Source organism: Bombina bombina, chromosome 12 (assembly GCF_027579735.1).
Source record: "Bombina bombina isolate aBomBom1 chromosome 12, aBomBom1.pri, whole genome shotgun sequence".
Classification (NCBI taxonomy): Eukaryota; Metazoa; Chordata; class Amphibia; order Anura; family Bombinatoridae; genus Bombina; species Bombina bombina.
In genome coordinates this window covers 90,918,162-90,936,552 of record NC_069510.1, presented here as the reverse complement: position 1 = coordinate 90,936,552, position 18,391 = coordinate 90,918,162, and the positions used below count along the sequence as shown (strand labels likewise).

The 18,391-nt window shown below is 41.7% G+C and overlaps 1 protein-coding gene across 1 annotated transcript in view; it reads right to left on the bottom strand.

Moving 5' to 3' along the window:
- The window catches only part of HCFC1 (host cell factor C1), a gene marked incomplete in the record, with an annotated part of 480,694 nt that overhangs the window by 241,760 nt on the left and 220,543 nt on the right, over window positions 1–18,391 (bottom strand). Inside the window, 1 exon segment of the mRNA XM_053696082.1 lies at window positions 13,301–13,405. Within this exon segment, the coding sequence (XP_053552057.1) occupies window positions 13,301–13,405 (105 nt within the window).

The window sequence follows — 18,391 nt, the reverse complement described above, 5'->3', positions numbered from 1 at the left end:
GACAGGGCAATTTGAGCCTCTAAACATAGTAAGCACTTGTCCACAGACCTTGATTGATCTAAATCAGAATCCATTACTGTAGCTACAGTCACAAAATAATTAATAAAATTATTTTGGTTGAAAAACTTTTTTAATCACCAGAAAAAAATAAGAAGCCTAAAATAAATCACCACAGATGCCTGAGGCTGCTACCATACAGGAGAAAATGACCCCAGTAGCAATTGTTAAGGCAGACTTTACAGATGCTATACTGATCTTGCCTCTAACGATCCGCTTAGATGCAATTAAGGTTCTGACCATACTCGCGATGCATACGCACCACAAACTCACTGTGCTCCATTCCGGAACAGCGGAAGTGCGAGTGTCATGTGAGCAGGGAGAAAAACACTGCGCCACTAAAATCGTGCGCAAAAGAAAGAAGAAACGGTTAAACAACAACTGTTGACGGTCTTAAAATATGCTGGTAAACAGGAAAGTGCTTAATATAGAAAACCGCTAAGCACAATCTCTTTCCTCTACCATGCAAAAGTCTCCACTGCAACACTAAAATCGCGCTGTTTGTAATGCAAAAGTCTCCAGTAACATTTTGTCCCCACAATAAAGTTATACTTCACAGCCAAGTGCAAAACCTCTCTAACTGTCCTCTACTGTGCATTGAATCATGCCTCAGAGAAGCCCTTAATGAAACATGTCCCCAAAGTTGTATCCTTAAACTAAGAATAGGATAACGTCCCAGAAAATGGATTCTAGGAGGTTAACCCCTTAAGTGCTGCTGGCCTTCAATACCTAGAAGGCAAAGGCACTTACCTTAGATCCTGCAGAACAGATGTTGCTCCTTAGATGTGGCAAGCACTGTACTCCCTGACATGGACCTGTAGAAAAATAACTCTGGCTTTTGTAAGGGGGAAGCAAAGTGTTAAAATAAAACCAAGGACTACCTCGCTGCCTTTTAAACTGTTTAATAGCCACCACTACTTTTTACTGAAGAGATTGACGTGGACACAGCTAAACCCCAATCCTTTCTTGCAGGGAAAAATACCCATAAAAGGATTAACCCCTTAACGACCGAGGACGTGCAGGGTACGTCCTCAAAAAAAAGGCAGTTAATGCCTGAGAACGTACCCTGCACGTCCTCGGTGTGGAAAGCAGCTGGAAGCGATCCTGTTTGCTTCCAGCTGCTTTCCGGTTATTGCAGTGATGCCTCGATATGGAGGCATCCTGCAATAACCCTTTGAAGCCATCCGATGCAGAGAGAGCCACTCTGTGGCCCTCTCTGCACCGGAGATCGGTGGCTTCCTTCGTTGGTGGGTGGGAGCAGTACCGGGAGGCGGGTGGCGGCCATCGATGGCCCTGGAGATGTGGAGGGGGGCGGGATCGTGGGCACGGACGCACGCGCGTGCACGGGGAGGGAGCGGGTGGGAACCGCTACACTACAGAAAAAGGCAATCAGTAAAAATATGTAAAAAAAAAAAAATACGATCAATGAGGTGGTGGGGGTTTGTGGTGGGGGTGGGGGGGGGTGTTTGGGGAAGCTACACTACAGAAAAAAAAAACACTAAGAAAAAAAAAAAAAAGCCCTTTTTTGTGCAAGCTGGGTACTGGCAGACAGCTGCCAGTACCCAAGATGGCCCCCAATAAGGCAGATAGGGAAGGGTTACAGAGCTGTTTTGGGGGGGGATCAGGGAGGTTGGAGGCTAAGGGGGGTCCTACACAGCAGAAGAATTATTTTTTTATTTTTTTAAAAAACCTAAACCCCCCAAAAAGCTTTTATTTTAGTACTGGCAGACTTTCTGCCAGTACTTAAGTTGGCGGGGACAATTGTGGGGTGGGGGAGGGAAGGGAGCTGTTTGGGAGGGATCAGGGGGTCTGATGTGTCAGGTGGGAGGCTGATCTCTACACTAAAGCTAAAATTAACCCTGCAAGCTCCTTACAAACTTCCTAATTAACCCCTTCACTGCTAGCCATAATACACGTGTGATGCGCAGCAGCATTTTGCGGCCTTCTAATTACCAGAAAGCAACGCCAAAGTCATATATATCTGCTATTTCTGAACAAAGGGGATCCAGAGAAGCATTTACAACCATTTGTGCCATAATTGCACAAGCTGTTTGTAAATGATTTCAGTGAGAAACCTAAAATTGTGAAACATTTAAAGTTTTTTTTTTATTTGATCGCATTTGACGGTGAAATGGTGGCATGAAATATACCAAAATTGGCCTAGATCAATACTTTGGGATGTCTTCTAAAAAAAAAATATATACATGTCCATTGATATTCAGGGATTCCTGAAAGATATTAGTGTTCCAATGTAACTAGCGCTAATTTTGAAAAAAAGTAGTTTGGAAATAGCAAAATGCTACTTGTATTTATGGCCCTATAGCTTTCAAAAAAAGCAAAGAACATGTAAATATTAGGTATTTCTAAACTCAGGACAAAATTTAGAAACTATTTAGCATGTTTTCTTTTTGGTGGTTGTAGATGTGTAACAGATTTTGGGGGTCAAAGTTAAAAAAAGTGTGTTTTTTTTCCATTTTTTCCTCATATTTTATAATTTTTTTTATAGTAAATTATAAGATATGATGAAAAACAGAATTTATGTTTACCTGATAAATTACTTTCTCCAACGGTGTGTCCGGTCCACGGCGTCATCCTTACTTGTGGGATATTCTCTTCCCCAACAGGAAATGGCAAAGAGCCCAGCAAAGCTGGTCACATGATCCCTCCTAGGCTCCGCCTACCCCAGTCATTCGACCGACGTTAAGGAGGAATATTAGCATAGGAGAAACCATATGGTACCGTGGTGACTGTAGTTAAAGAAAATAAATTATCAGACCTGATTAAAAAAACCAGGGCGGGCCGTGGACCGGACACACCGTTGGAGAAAGTAATTTATCAGGTAAACATAAATTCTGTTTTCTCCAACATAGGTGTGTCCGGTCCACGGCGTCATCCTTACTTGTGGGAACCAATACCAAAGCTTTAGGACACGGATGAAGGGAGGGAGCAAATCAGGTCACCTAAATGGAAGGCACCACGGCTTGCAAAACCTTTCTCCCAAAAATAGCCTCAGAAGAAGCAAAAGTATCAAACTTGTAAAATTTGGTAAAAGTGTGCAGTGAAGACCAAGTCGCTGCCCTACATATCTGATCAACAGAAGCCTCGTTCTTGAAGGCCCATGTGGAAGCCACAGCCCTAGTGGAATGAGCTGTGATTCTTTCGGGAGGCTGCCGTCCGGCAGTCTCGTAAGCCAATCTGATGATGCTTTTAATCCAAAAAGAGAGAGAGGTAGAAGTTGCTTTTTGACCTCTCCTTTTACCGGAATAAACAACAAACAAGGAAGATGTTTGTCTAAAATCCTTTGTAGCATCTAAATAGAATTTTAGAGCGCGAACAACATCCAAATTGTGCAACAAACGTTCCTTCTTTGAAACTGGTTTCGGACACAGAGAAGGTACGATAATCTCCTGGTTAATGTTTTTGTTAGAAACAACTTTTGGAAGAAAACCAGGTTTAGTACGTAAAACCACCTTATCTGCATGGAACACCAGATAAGGAGGAGAACACTGCAGAGCAGATAATTCTGAAACTCTTCTAGCAGAAGAAATTGCAACTAAAAACAAAACTTTCCAAGATAATAACTTAATATCAACGGAATGTAAGGGTTCAAACGGAACCCCCTGAAGAACTGAAAGAACTAAATTGAGACTCCAAGGAGGAGTCAAAGGTTTGTAAACAGGCTTAATTCTAACCAGAGCCTGAACAAAGGCTTGAACATCTGGCACAGCTGCCAGCTTTGCTGAGACCCAACCAAGCCCAAAGGGGAATACGATACCAAATGACGCCTTCAGAAAGTCTTTTCTAAGTATCAGAGCTCCTCTCACATGCGACTGCATGCCATGCCTCTCAAAAACAAGTGCGCAACACCGGCGCGAAAATGAGACTCTGCCTATGCTTTGGGAAAGCCCCTAAAGAATAAGGTGTCTAAAACAGTGCCTGCCGATATTATTATATCAAAATACCCAAATAAAATGATTCCTCAAGGCTAAATATGTGTTAATAATGAATCGATTTAGCCCAGAAAAAGTCTACAGTCTTAATAAGCCCATGTGAAGCCCTTATTTACAATCGTAATAAACATGGCTTACCGGATCCCATAGGGAAAATGACAGCTTCCAGCATTACATCGTCTTGTTAGAATGTGTCATACCTCAAGCAGCAAGAGACTGCACACTGTTCCCCCAACTGAAGTTAATTGCTCTCAACAGTCCTGTGTGGAACAGCCATGGATTTTAGTGACGGTTGCTAAAATCATTTTCCTCATACAAACAGAAATCTTCATCTCTTTTCTGTTTCTGAGTAAATAGTACATACCAGCACTATTTCAAAATAACAAACTCTTGATTGAATAATAAAAACTACAGTTAAACACTAAAAAACTCTAAGCCATCTCCGTGGAGATGTTGCCTGTACAACGGCAAAGAGAATGACTGGGGTAGGCGGAGCCTAGGAGGGATCATGTGACCAGCTTTGCTGGGCTCTTTGCCATTTCCTGTTGGGGAAGAGAATATCCCACAAGTAAGGATGACGCCGTGGACCGGACACACCTATGTTGGAGAAATAATGGTATTTTTAGAAAGTTAATTTAATGGCGAGAAAAACGGTATATAATATGTGTGGGTACAGTAAATGAGTAATAGGGAAATTACAGCTAAACACAAACACCGCAAAAATGTAAAAATAGCCTTGGTCCCAAACGGACAGAAAATGGAATAGTGCTGTGGTCATTAAGGGGTTAAATATCTTCAGACACCAACTTTGCACAAACTCCATTGACAGAGGCAATGAGAATCACTGGGGGTTATGGGTAAGGCAGTTACACTTTACAGCTTTGCTGGGTGTTCTTTGTCTCCTCCTGCTGGCCAGGAGTTGAAAATCCCCCTAGTAATTGGAATGACGTTGTAGACTCTCCATGTCATAGGAAAGATTTTTTTTTTTACAGGATTACAGACTAGTATACGTACACCCTTTGAGCCTGTGCACATGCACAGTTGGATCTTGTTCCCCAAAAAGCGTGCATATAAAAAGACAGTTGAAAATTTGATAAATTGGTAAACTGGAAATTGTCTTAAAACTGCATGCATGCACTTTCTGAATCATAAAAAAAAAAAAAAAGTTTATTTTGACGTGAGTGTCCCTTTAAGCTTGTATTCATTTACTGTACTTTATATCTTTAAAGGGACAGTACACTGTAAAATTGTTTTTATATTAAAGGGACACTGAACACAATTTTTTTCTTTCATGATTCAGATAGAGCATGCAATGTTAAGCAACTTTCTAATTTACTCCTATTATCAAATTTTCTTAATTCTCTTGATATCTTTATTTGAAATGCAAGAATGTAAGTTTAGATGCAGGCCCATTTTTGGTGAACAACCTGGGTTGTTCTTGCCGATTGGTGGATAAATTCATCCACCAATGAACAAGTGCTTTCCAGGCCTCTGAATTAAACAAATAGCTTAGATCTTGTTTTTCAAATGAAGATAGCAAGAGAACAAAGAAAAATTGATAATAGGAGTAAATTAGAAAGTTGCTTAAAATTGCATGCTCTATCTGAATCACAAAAGAAAAAAAATTGGTTTCAGTGTCCCTTTAATGTATTTTCAATGACTTGTTATACCAGCTGCAGAGTATGAAAAGTAGGAGAAATTGCATTTTCGGGTTTATTTGTGTATATGAAGTAGCTGGTTTTGTGCTTTTAAACCACAGCCTATTACAATGGGTTGAGCTTTAGTTAATATCAGATCTCATCATGTTATCAATTTTATGTACACACTATTTATTCCTTATCTTATATTTGTCTAGAAATATAATTTGGGGGGGAATTTTTGGGTGAGCTGCCCCTTTAAATTCAAAGCTACATCTCTACATGTTAAGCTTGAATATATATTCCATGCTATCAATTTACCCCCCCCCCCCCGCCTACAAGTTTAAAAGCCCATGATTCTTATGTCTATTTGGTTCCGTTATACTAGCCTTTTCAACATTTTCGATTGTAATTCAGACAAAGCATACAATTTAATTCTATTATCAAATGCTTTGTTCCCATGATATTCATATTAAAAGGTACACTGAACCCAATTTTTTTTTCTTTTGCGATTCAGATAGAACATGCAATTTAAAGCAACTTTTCTAATTTACTCCTATTATCATTTTTTCTTCGTTCTCTTGCTATCTTTATTTGAAAAAAAAGGCTTCTAAGCTTTTTGTTTGTTTTTTTGTTCAGCACTCTGGACAGCACTTTTTTTTTATTAGTGGATGAATTTATGCACCAATCAGCAAGAACCACCCAGGTTGTTCACCAAAAATGGGCCGGCATCTAAACTTACATTCGTGCATTTCAAATAAAGATACCAAGAGAATGAAGAAAATTTGTTAATAGGAGTAAATTAAAAAACATAATTTATGCTTACCTGATAAATTTATTTCTCTTGTAGTGTATCCAGTCCACGGATCATCCATTACTTGTGGGATATTCTCCTTCCCAACAGGAAGTTGCAAGAGGATCACCCACAGCAGAGCTGCTATATAGCTCCTCCCCTCACTGCCTTAAAAGGACAGGGCGGGCCGTGGACTGGATACACTACAAGAGAAATACATTTATCAGGTAAGCATAAATTATGTTTTCTCTTGTTAAGTGTATCCAGTCCACGGATCATCCATTACTTGTGGGATACCAATACCAAAGCTAAAGTACCCGGATGATGGGAGGGAGAAGGCAGGAACTTAAACGGAAGGAACCACTGCCTGTAGAACCTTTCTTCCAAAAACAGCCTGCAAAGAAGCAAAAGTATCAAATTTGGAAAATTTGGAAAAAGTATGAAGGGAAGACCAAGTTGCAGCCTTGCAAATCTGTTCAACAGAGGCCTCATTTTTAAAGGCCCAAGTGGAAGCCACAGCTCTAGTAGAATGAGCTGTTATCCTTTCAGGAGGCTGCTGTCCAGCAGTCTCATAGGCTAAACGGATTATACTCCGAAGCCAAAAAGAAAGAGGTTGCCGAGGCCTTCTGACCTCTCCTCTGTCCAGAGTAAACAACAAACAGGTTAGATGTTTGGCGAAAATCTTTAGTAGCCTGCAAGTAAAACTTCAAGGCACGGACTACGTCTAGATTATGCAAAAGAAGTTCCTTCCTTGAAGAAGGATTAGGACATAATGATGGAACAACAATCTCTTGACTGATATTCTTGTTAGAAACCACCTTAGGTAAAAACCCAGGTTTTGTACGCAGAACAACTTTATCTGAATGAAAGATCAGATAAGGAGAATCACAATGTAAGGCAGATAACTCCGAGACTCTTCGAGCCGAGGAAATAGCCATCAGAAAAAGAACTTTCCATGAAAGAAGTTTGATATCAATAGAATGAAGGGGTTCAAACGGAACCCCTTGAAGAACTTTAAGAACCAAGTTTAAGCTCCATGGAGGAGCAACAGGTTTAAACACAGGCTTAATTCTAACTAAAGCCTGACAAAATGCCTGAACGTCTGGAACTTCTGCCAGACGCTTGTGTAAAAGAATAGACAGAGCAGAAATCTGTCCCTTTAAAGAACTAGCTGATAATCCTTTGTCCAAACCCTCTTGGAGGAAGGACAATATCCTAGGAATCCTAACCCTACTCCATGAGTAATTCTTGGATTCACACCAATGAAGATATTTACGCCATATCTTGTGGTAAATTTTCCTGGTGACAGGCTTTCGTGCCTGTATTAAGGTATCAATTACTGACTCGGAGAAGCCACGCTTTGATAGGATCAAGCGTTCAATCTCCATGCAGTCAGTCTCAGAGAAAGTAGATTCGGATGATTGAAAGGACCTTGTATTAGAAGGTCTTGTCTCAGAGGCAGAGTCCATGGTGGAAAGGATGACATGTCCACTAGGTCTGCATACCAGGTCCTGCGTGGCCATGCAGGCGCTATCAATATCACTGATGCTCTTTCCTGTTTGATTTTGGCAATCAGACGAGGGAGCAGAGGAAACGGTGGAAACACATAAGCCAGGTTGAAGAACCAAGGCGCTGCTAGAGCATCAAACCAGTGCCGCTTCTGGGTCCCTGGACATGGATCCGTAACAAGGAAGCTTGGCGTTCTGGCGAGACGCCATGAGATCCAATTCTGGTTTGCCCCAACGGAGAACCAATTGAGCAAACACCTCTGGATGGAGTTCCCATTCCCCCGGATGAAAAGTCTGACGACTTAGAAAATCCGCCTCCCAGTTCTCTACACCTGGGATATGGATCGCTGACAGGTGGCAAGAGTGAGTCTCTGCCCAGCGAATTATCTTGGAGACTTCTGACATCGCTAGGGAACTCCTGGTTCCCCCTTGATGGTTGATGTAAGCCACAGTCGTGATGTTGTCCGACTGAAATCTGATGAACCTCAGTGTTGCTAGCTGAGGCCAAGCCAGAAGAGCATTGAATATTGCTCTTAACTCCAGAATATTTATTGGGAGGAGTTTCTCCTCCTGAGTCCATGAACCCTAAGCCTTCAGGGAGTTCTAGACTGCACCCCAACCTAGAAGGCTGACATCTGTTGTTACAATTGTCCAATCTGGTCTGCGAAAGGTCATACCCTTGGACAGATGGGCCCGAGATAACCACCAGAGAAGAGAATCTCTGGTTTCCTGATCCAGATTTAGTAGAGGGGACAAATCTGTGTAATCCCCATTCCACTGACTGAGCATGCATAATTGCAGCGGTCTGAGATGCAGGCGCGCGAATGGCACTATGTCCATCGCCGCTACCATTAAGCCGATTACTTCCATGCACTGAGCCACCGTGGGGTGCAGAATGGAGTGAAGAACACGGCAAGCATTTAGAAGTTTTTATAACCTGGACTCCGTCAGGTAAATTTTCATTTCTACAGAATCTATTAGAGTCCCTAAGAAGGAAACCCTCGTGAGAGGAGATAGAGAACTCTTTTCTTCGTTCACTTTCCACCCATGCGACCTCAGGAATGCCAGAACTATCTCTGTATGATATTTGGCAATTTGAAAGCTTGACGCCTGTATCAGGATATCGTCCAGGTAAGAAGTGAGCCCAGAACCTTTGTAAAAATTCTTGGGGCGGTAGCCAACCCGAATGGAAGAGCTACAAATTGGTAATGCCTGTCTAGAAAGGCAAACCTCAGGAACTGATAAGGATTCTTGTGAATCGTAATGTGAAGGTAGGCATCCTTTAAGTCCACTGTGGTCATGTACTGACCCTCTTGGATCATGGGTAAAATGGTTCGAATAGTTTCCATCTTGAATGACGGAACTCTGAGGAATTTGTTTAGGATCTTTAAATCAAAAATTGGTCTGAAGGTTCCCTCTTTTTTGGGAACCACAAACAGATTTGAATAAAACCCCTGTCCTTGTTCCGTCTGCGGAACTGGATGGATCACTCCCATTACAAGGAGATCTTGTATGCAGCTTAGGAATGCCTCTTTCTTTATCTGGTTTGCAGATAATCTTGAAAGGTGAAATCTCCCTTGTAGAGGAGAAGCTTTGAAGTCCAGAAGATATCCCTGAGATTATGATCTCCAACGCCCAGGGATCCTGAACATCTCTTGCCCACGCCTGGGCGAAGAGAGAGAGTCTGCCCCCTACTAGATCCGTTGTCGGATAGGGGGCCGCTCCTTCATGCTGTCTTAGAGGCAGCAGCAGGCTTTCTGGCCTGCTTGCCCTTGTTCCAGGACTGGTTAGGTTTCCAGGCCTGCTTGGATTGAGCAAAAGTTCCCTCTTGTTTTGAAGCAGAGGAAGTTGATGCTGCACCTGCCTTGAAATTTCGAAAAGCACGAAAATTAGACTGTTTGGCCTTTGATTTGGCCCTGTCCTGAGGAAGGGTATGACCCTTACCTCCAGTAATGTCAGCAATAATTTCTTTCAAACCAGGCCCGAATAAGGTCTGCCCCTTGAAAGGAATGTTGAGTAATTTAGACTTTGAAGTCACATCAGCTGACCAGGATTTGAGCCATAGCGCCCTATGCGCGTGGATGGCGAATCCGGAATTCTTAGCCGTTAGTTTAGTCAAATGAACAATGGCATCAGAAACAAACGAGTTAGCTAGCTTAAGAGTTCTAAGCTTGTCAACAATTTCAGTCAATGGAGCTGTATGGATGGCCTCTTCCAGGGCCTCAAACCAGAATGCCGCCGCAGCAGTGACAGGCGCAATGCATGCAAGGGGCTGTAAAATAAAACCTTGTTGAATAAACATTTTCTTAAGGTAACCCTCTAATTTTTTATCCATTGGATCTGAAAAAGCACAACTGTCCTCAACCGGGATAGTGGTACGCTTAGCTAAAGTAGAAACTGCTCCCTCCACCTTAGGGACCGTCTGCCATAAGTCCCGTGTAGTGGCATCTATTGGAAACATTTTTCTAAATATAGGAGGTGGGGAAAAGGGCACACCGGGCCTATCCCACTCCTTACTAATAATTTCTGTAAGCCTTTTAGGTATTGGAAAAACATCAGTACTCACCGGCACTGCATAGTATTTATCCAGCCTACACAATTTCTCTGGCACTGCAATTGTGTCAGTCATTCAGAGCAGCTAATACCTCCCCAAGCAATACACGGAGGTTCTCAAGCTTAAATTTAAAATTAGAAATCTCTGAATCAGGTCTCCCCGATTCAGAGACGTCACCCACAGACTGAAGCTCTCCGTCCTCAGGTTCTGCATATTGTGACGCAGTATCAGACATGGCTCTTACAGCATCTACGCGCTCTGTATCTCGTCTAACCCCAGAGCTATCGCCCTTGCCTCTCAATTCAGGCAATCTGGATAATACATCTGACAGGGTATTATTCATGATTGCAGCCATGTCCTGCAAAGTAATCGCTATGGGCGTCCCTGATGTACTTGGCGCCATATTAGCGTGCGTCCCTTGAGCGGGAGGCGAAGGGTCCGACACGTGGGGAGAGTTAGTCGGCATAACTTCCCCCTCGACAGACCCCTCTGGTGACAATTCTTTTATAGATAAAGACTGATCTTTACTGTTTAAGGTGAAATCAATACATTTAGTACACATTCTCCTATGGGGCTCCACCATGGCTTTTAAACATAATGAACAGTATCCTCTGTTTCAGACATGTTTGTACAGACTAGCAATGAGACTAGCAAGCTTGGAAAACACTTTAAAGCAAGTTAACAAGCAATATAAAAAACGTTACTGTGCCTTTAAGAGAAAAAATTTTGACAAAATTTGAAATAACAGTGAAAAAAAGACAGTTACACTAACAAAATTTTTACAGTGTATGTAACAAGTCAGCAGAGCATTGCACCCACTTGCAAATGGATGATTAACCCCTTAATAACAAAAACAGAATAATAAATGACAAAAACGTTTTTTAAACACAGTCACAACAACTGCCACAGTCTACTGTGATTGTTACCCTCCTCAAACACGACTTTGAAGCCTTTTGAGCCCTTCAGAGATGTCCTGTATCATGCAGAGGGAAGCTGAATGTCTGTCAGTATTTTTAGCTGCACAGAAAAGCACTAAAATAGGCCCTTCCCACTCATATTGCAACAGTGGAAAGCTTCAGGAAACTGTTTCTAGGCAAAAATCAAGCCAGCCATGTGGAAAAAAACTAGGCCCCAATAAGTTTTGTCACCAAACATATATAAAAACGATTAACATGCCAGCAAACGTTTTAGATTACGCTTTTATAAGAGTATGTATCTCTGTTAATAAGCCTGATACCAGTCGCTATCACTGCATTTAAGGCTTAACTTACATTAATCCGGTATCAGCAGCATTTTTCTAGCAAATTCCATCCCTAGAAATATATTAACTGCACATACCTTATTGCAGGAAAACCTGCACGCCATTCCCCCTCTGAAGTTACCACACTCCTCAGAATATGTGAGAACGGCAGTGGATCTTAGTTACTTCTGCTAAGATCATAGAAATCACAGGCAGATTCTTCTTCTAATGCTGCCTGAGATGAAACAGTACACTCCGGTACCATTTAAAAATAAACTTTTGATTGAAGTTAAAAAAACTAACTATAATACACCACTCTCCTCTTACTACGTCCATCTTTGTTGAGAGTTGCAAGAGAATGACTGGATATGGCAGTGAGGGGAGGAGCTATATAGCAGCTCTGCTGTGGGTGATCCTCTTGCAACTTCCTGTTGGGAAGGAGAATATCCCACAAGTAATGGCTGATCCGTGGACTGGATACACTTAACAAGAGAAAGTTGCTTAAAATATAATGCTCTATCCAAATCATGAAAGAAAAAAGTTTGGGTTCAGTGTCCCTTTAAATAGGGATACCTAGGTATCTGCCTGGAGCACAACACATCTAACGCTATAGCACAGACATATGCCCGCTCTGGGGCTTTCAATCCTGTTTTTCAATAAAAAGATACCAAGAGACTAAGAAATGTGGTAAAAAGCCGTTAAAAAAACGGCATGCTCTATCTGAATTACAAGGAGAAAAAAAAAGTGGGTTTCGTGTCCATTTAGGTTTGGGCAGCAATTTATAATGTTGGAGATACTGCAGTACTGTGTGGGTTTCAAGTCTCTTATTATTATTGGTTATTTGTAGAGCGCCAACAGATTCCGCAGCGCTGGAATCTTTAAAGGGACCATATACACTAATTTTCATATAACTGCATGTAACAGACACTACTATAAAGAAGAATATGTACAGATACGGATATAAAAAGCCAGCATAAAACCTTTTAAAAACCTACTCAGAAGCACACAGTTTAGCACTGTTGATGAAGTTTGGCTAGGACACCCACTGAAAGGGGGCTGGTGTACATCCGTATACATCTAAAACTTTGGGGCTTGGTTAGGAGTCTGAAAATCAGCACAATGTTATTTAAAATAAGCAAAACTAAAGCAATCCATCTGTCCTATCTAAAAGGTTTGAAAACCAACTGTTATGATCATAGATCAGATAGTTTATGTATAGAAAGTTAGACTTCAATTTTCTAAACTATGTATTTTTCTTTATATGACTTTTTTTCTTTGTACATCAAGATAAAATTAATAAATCATAAGTTTCAAAAATAAGCAAAACTATAAATTGTTAAAAAAACAAAACTCCCAGATGGACTTTATAAATGGATTATCTACAAAACATTTATGCAAAAAAAATAATAATCTAGTGTACAGTACAATATCCCTTTAAATATCAGAGCTTTTTTCATCCTTCCACTTCATTTCAATCTGTAAAAGCCATTTAAAAACATTAAAAAACAAACAAATCCCAAATGACAAACAAGAAAATATTCAGCAAAACCTAGTTTATTACCTGAATGATCTGTGTTAAAGGCCCAGATGATGCCTGTCCTGTAATTGCAGATGTCTGGACAGGTTTGGTTTGCACAACAGACATCATTTTACCCAAATTTGAAATCTAGAAGAAATTTTTTTTTTTTATTAAAAGAAGATTTCCAACATACAAGTCCAAACATTACAGCTTTACAAAAGATTCACTTTTATAAGAACCACTTATAATACAATGGACATTATCCGTTACACCAAAGAATACAAAAAAAAAAAAAAAAAGGGTGAGGGGGGAGGGTTAGACTATATATGTTTGTATAAGGGTTTCATATAGAAAAATGCATCAAACCAACTAGAACTGGGGGAAATCGTATTAAGGGTTTCATATAGAAAAATGCATCAAACCAACTAGAACTGGGGGAAATCGTATTGTGCCTGCAATGCCAGAGTAGTTCTGGTAAAACAAACAAATGTGAAAAAATAGTTTGTGTACGTGCTTCTTAAAAGCGATGGAAAATCCTAGTGTGTAGAATTTACAAGTGCAGCAAATAAAGGGGAATTTCAGTCATGAAGTATAAAATACTTCATGCTGAAAGTTCCTTTATTTGCCTAAAGTATTTGATGCACTGAACATCTCAGGCCGCCCGTAGCAGAACACTATTGTTTCAATGAGGTGACGTTTCCACCTCTTAGCCAATAGCCATGCGGCCCAGATGACATTATGACGGATAGCTAGCACGCTATTGGCTAAGATCACCTCACAAAAAAGGTTTCTGCCATGGGCAACCTGAGGCAATCAGCAGGGTATACACTGCAGACAAAGGAACTTTCAGCATGAAGTATTTTATAATGTGTAATGTGTTAAGAGCATATTATGATTGCACTATTGTTTGCATAGAACGGTTTAAAGGGACATTAAATACAGCAGAATCAACAAGAGCATGACAATGCCCTCATGGCTTTTGTGCATATGTCACTGAAAAAAATAGTAAAAAAAAAAAAAGATAGTAAAAAAAGAAAATTTATGCTTACCTGATCAATTTATTTCTTTTACGATATGACGAGTCCACGGATTTCATCCTTACTTGTGGGATTTATCCTCCTGCTGACAGGAAGTGGCAAAGAGCACCACAGCAGAGCTGTATATATAGCTCCTCCCTTCCCTCCCAATCCAGTCATTCGACCAAAGTTAGGAAGAGAAAGGAAAAGCCAAGGTGCAGAGTTGACTGAAGTTTAATAAAAATAAATATATACCTGTCTGAAAAATGACAGGGTGGGCCGTGGACTCGTCATATCGTAAAAGAAATAAATTTATCAGGTATGCATAAATTTTCTTTTACAAAGATATGACAAGTCCACAGATTTCATCCTTACTTGTGGGATACCAATACCAAAGCTATAGGACACGGATGAAAGGGAGGGACAAGACAGGAACCTAAACTGAAGGCACCACTGCTTGAAGAACCTCTCTCCCGAAAACAGCCTCAGAAGAAGCAATAGTATCAAATTTGGAAAATTTGGAAAAAGTATGAAGAGACGACCAAGTTGCAACCTTACAAATCTGTTCAACAGAAGCATCATTTTTAAAAGCCCATGAGGAAGCCACAGCCCTAGTAGAATGAGCCGTAATTCTTTCAGGAGGCTGCTGTCCAGCAGTCTCATATGCCAGACGAATGATACTCTTCAGCCAAAAAGAAAGAGGTCCAGAATAAACGATGAATAATGAAGATGATTGACGGAAATCTTTAGTCGCCTGCAAGTAAAACTTCAAGGCACGGACCACATCCAGGTTATGTAACTTACGCTCCTTCTTAGAAGGATTAGGACATAAAGGAGGAACGATTTCCTGATTAATATTCTTATTAGAAACAACCTTAGGAAGGAAACCAGGTTTGGTACTTAAAAACACCTTATCAGAATGGAAGATAAGATAAGGTGAATCACATTGTAAAGCTCAGAAACTCTACAAGCAGAATAGCAACCAAAAACAAAACTTTCCAAGATAACAGCTTAATATCTATGGAATGCATAGGTTCAAACGGAACCCATTGAAGAACATTAAGAACCAAATTCAAACTCCAGGGTGGAGCAATTGGTCTAAACAAAGGCTTAATTCTGGTTAGAGCCTGACAAAAAGACTGAACGTCTGGAACAGCTGCCAAACGTTTGTGTAGTAAAATTGACAAAGCAGAGATCTGTCCCTTTAAGGAACTCGCTGATAACCCTTTCTCCAATCCTTCTTGAAGAAAAGATAGAATCTTGGGAATCCTAACCTTACTCCATGAGTAGCCCTTGGATTCACACCAAAAAAGATATTTACGCCATATCTTATGATAGATCTATCTAGTGACAGGCTTATGCGCCTGAATCAAAGTATCAATGACCGCATCAGAGAATCCCCGCTTAGATAAAATAAAGCGTTCAATCTCCAAGCAGTGAGCTGCAGAGAAATTAGATTTGGATGTTGGAAAGGACCTTGAATGAGAAGGTCCTGTCTCACTGGGAGTTTCCACGAAGGCAGAGAGGACATGTCCACTAGAACAGTATACCAAGTCCTGCGTGGCCACGCAGGCGCAATTAGAATTACTGAAGCTCTCTCCTGCTTGATCCAAGCAATCACCCAGGGAAGGAGAGGAAACGGTGGAAACACATAAGCTAGGTTGAACGACCAAGGCACTGCCAAGGCATCTACTAGTTCGGCCTGAGGATCCCTCGACCTGGATCCGTATCTTGGGAGCTTGGCATTCTGTCGAGACGCCATCAGATCCAATTTCGGTCTGCCCCATCTGAGAATCAGAGAGGCAAATACCTCCGGATGGAGTTCCCACTCCCCCGGATGAAAAACCTGGCGACTTAGATAATCCGCTTCCCAGTTGTCCACTCCTGGGATGTAGATTGCTGACAGATAACAAGAGTGGGCCTCCGCCCACCGAATTATCTTGGATACTTCTGTCGTCGTTAAGGAACTCCTCGCCCCCCCTGATGATTGATGTAAGCCACAGTCGTGATATTGTCCAACTGGAATCTGATGAATTTGGCCGAAGTCAACTGAGGCCATGCCTGAAGTGCATTGAATATTGCTCTCAATTCCAGAATATTGATTGGAAGTAGAGACTCCACCTGGGTCCATACACCCCGAGTCTTCAGGGAATTCCAGACTGCACCCCAGCCTAGTAAACTGGCGTCCGTTGTCACTATCACCCATGAGGGTCTGCGGAAACACGTTCCTTGGGACAGATGATCCGGCGACAACCACCAAAGAAGAGAGTCTCTGGTTTCTTGATCCAGATTTATCGGAGAAGACAAATTTGCATAGTCCCCATTCCACTGTCCGAGCATGCACAGTTGCAGTGGTCTGAGATGAAAACGAGCAAACGGAATGATGTCCATTGCCGCCACCATCAATCCATTACCTCCATACACTGAGCCACAGATGGCCGAGGATTGGACTGAAGGGCTCGGCATTTATTTAGACTCCTTGACTTTCTGACCTCCGTCAGAAATATTTTCATGTCTACAGAATCTATCAGCGTTCCCAAGAAGGGAACCCTTGTCCGTGGAATTGGTAAACTCTTTTCTAAGTTCACCTTCCATCCGTGAGTTCTCAGAAAGGACAACGCTGTGTCTGTATGAAATTTCATCAGATAAGTGGACGCCTGAATATCGTCTAGGGAAGGCACCACTGCTATGCCCCGCTGTCTGAGAACCGCCAGAAGAACCTTCGTGAAGATCTTGGGTGCTGTGGCCAACCCGAAGGGAAGAGCCACGAACTGAAAATGTTTGTCCCGGAAGGCAAACCTTAGGTACTGATGATGATCCTTGTAGATGGGAATATGAAGGTATGCATCCTTCAAGTCCATGGTAGTCATGTATTGACCCTCCTGGATCAATGGCAGAATTGTTCGAATAGTCTCCATTTTGAAGGATGGGACTCTGAGAAACTTGATTAGACTCTTTAGATCTAAAATGGGTCAAAACGTGCCCTCCTTTTTGGGAACCACGAAAAGATTTGAGTAAAACCCCTGTCCCTGTCTTGGAACGGGACGAATTACTCCCATAGTAGAGAGATCTTTTACACAACATAAGAACGCCTCTCTTTTTGTCTGGTCTGCAGACAATCGTGAAAGAAGAAACCTCCCCCTTGGGAGAGAACTTTTGAATTCCAGCAAATACCCTTGGGACATGATTTCCAGTGTCCAAGGATCCTGAACATCTCTTACCCAAGCCTGGGTAAAAAGAGAAAGTCTGCCCCCTACCAGATCCAGTCCCGGATCGGGGGCAGCCCCTTCACGTTGTTTTGGTAGCAGAAGCTGGCTTCTTGGGTTATTTACCCTTGTTCCACGCCTGGTTGGGTCTCCAGACGGGCTTGACCTGAGCAAAATTTCCTTCCTGCTTGGCGGAAGAAGAGGGGGCTCCTTTAAAAGGAACGAAAATTATTCTGTTTACCCCTCAGTTTAGCAGATCTATCCTGAGGTAGGAGATGACCCTTACCTCCCGTAATGTCAGAAATGATCTCTTTCAAGTCAGGCCCGAATAGGGGTTTCCCTTTGAAAGGGATAGCCAAAAGCTTAGTCTTAGATAACACATCAGCAGACCAAGATTTTAACCATAACGCTCTACGTGCTAAAATGGCAAATCCAGCATTCTTAGCCGCCAATTTGGCAATATGAAAGGCGGCATCTGTAATAAAAGAATTAGCCAGCTTAAGAGCCTTAATTCTGTCTAAAATATACTCCAAAGGAGTTTGTCTTAGGAGACTCTTCTAAAGCATCTAACCAGAAGGCCGCCGCCGCAGTAGTAACTGGTACAATGCAGGCCGTTGGTTGTAAAAGGAAACCCTGATGAATAAACAATTTCTTTAGAAGACCCTCCAACTTTTTATACATAGGGTCTTTAAAAGCACAACTCTCCTCAATAGGAATAGCTGTACGCTTAGCAAGGGTAGATATAGCCCCTTCCACCTTAGGGACTGTTTGGCATGAGTCCCGAATAGTGTCAGATATAGGATACATTCTCCTGAAATTAGGAGAAGGTGAAAACGGGATACCCGGTCTGTCCGATTCTCTCTTAATCTCCGAGAGGAACTGGAAAAACTTCAGTGTAAGCAGGTACCTCT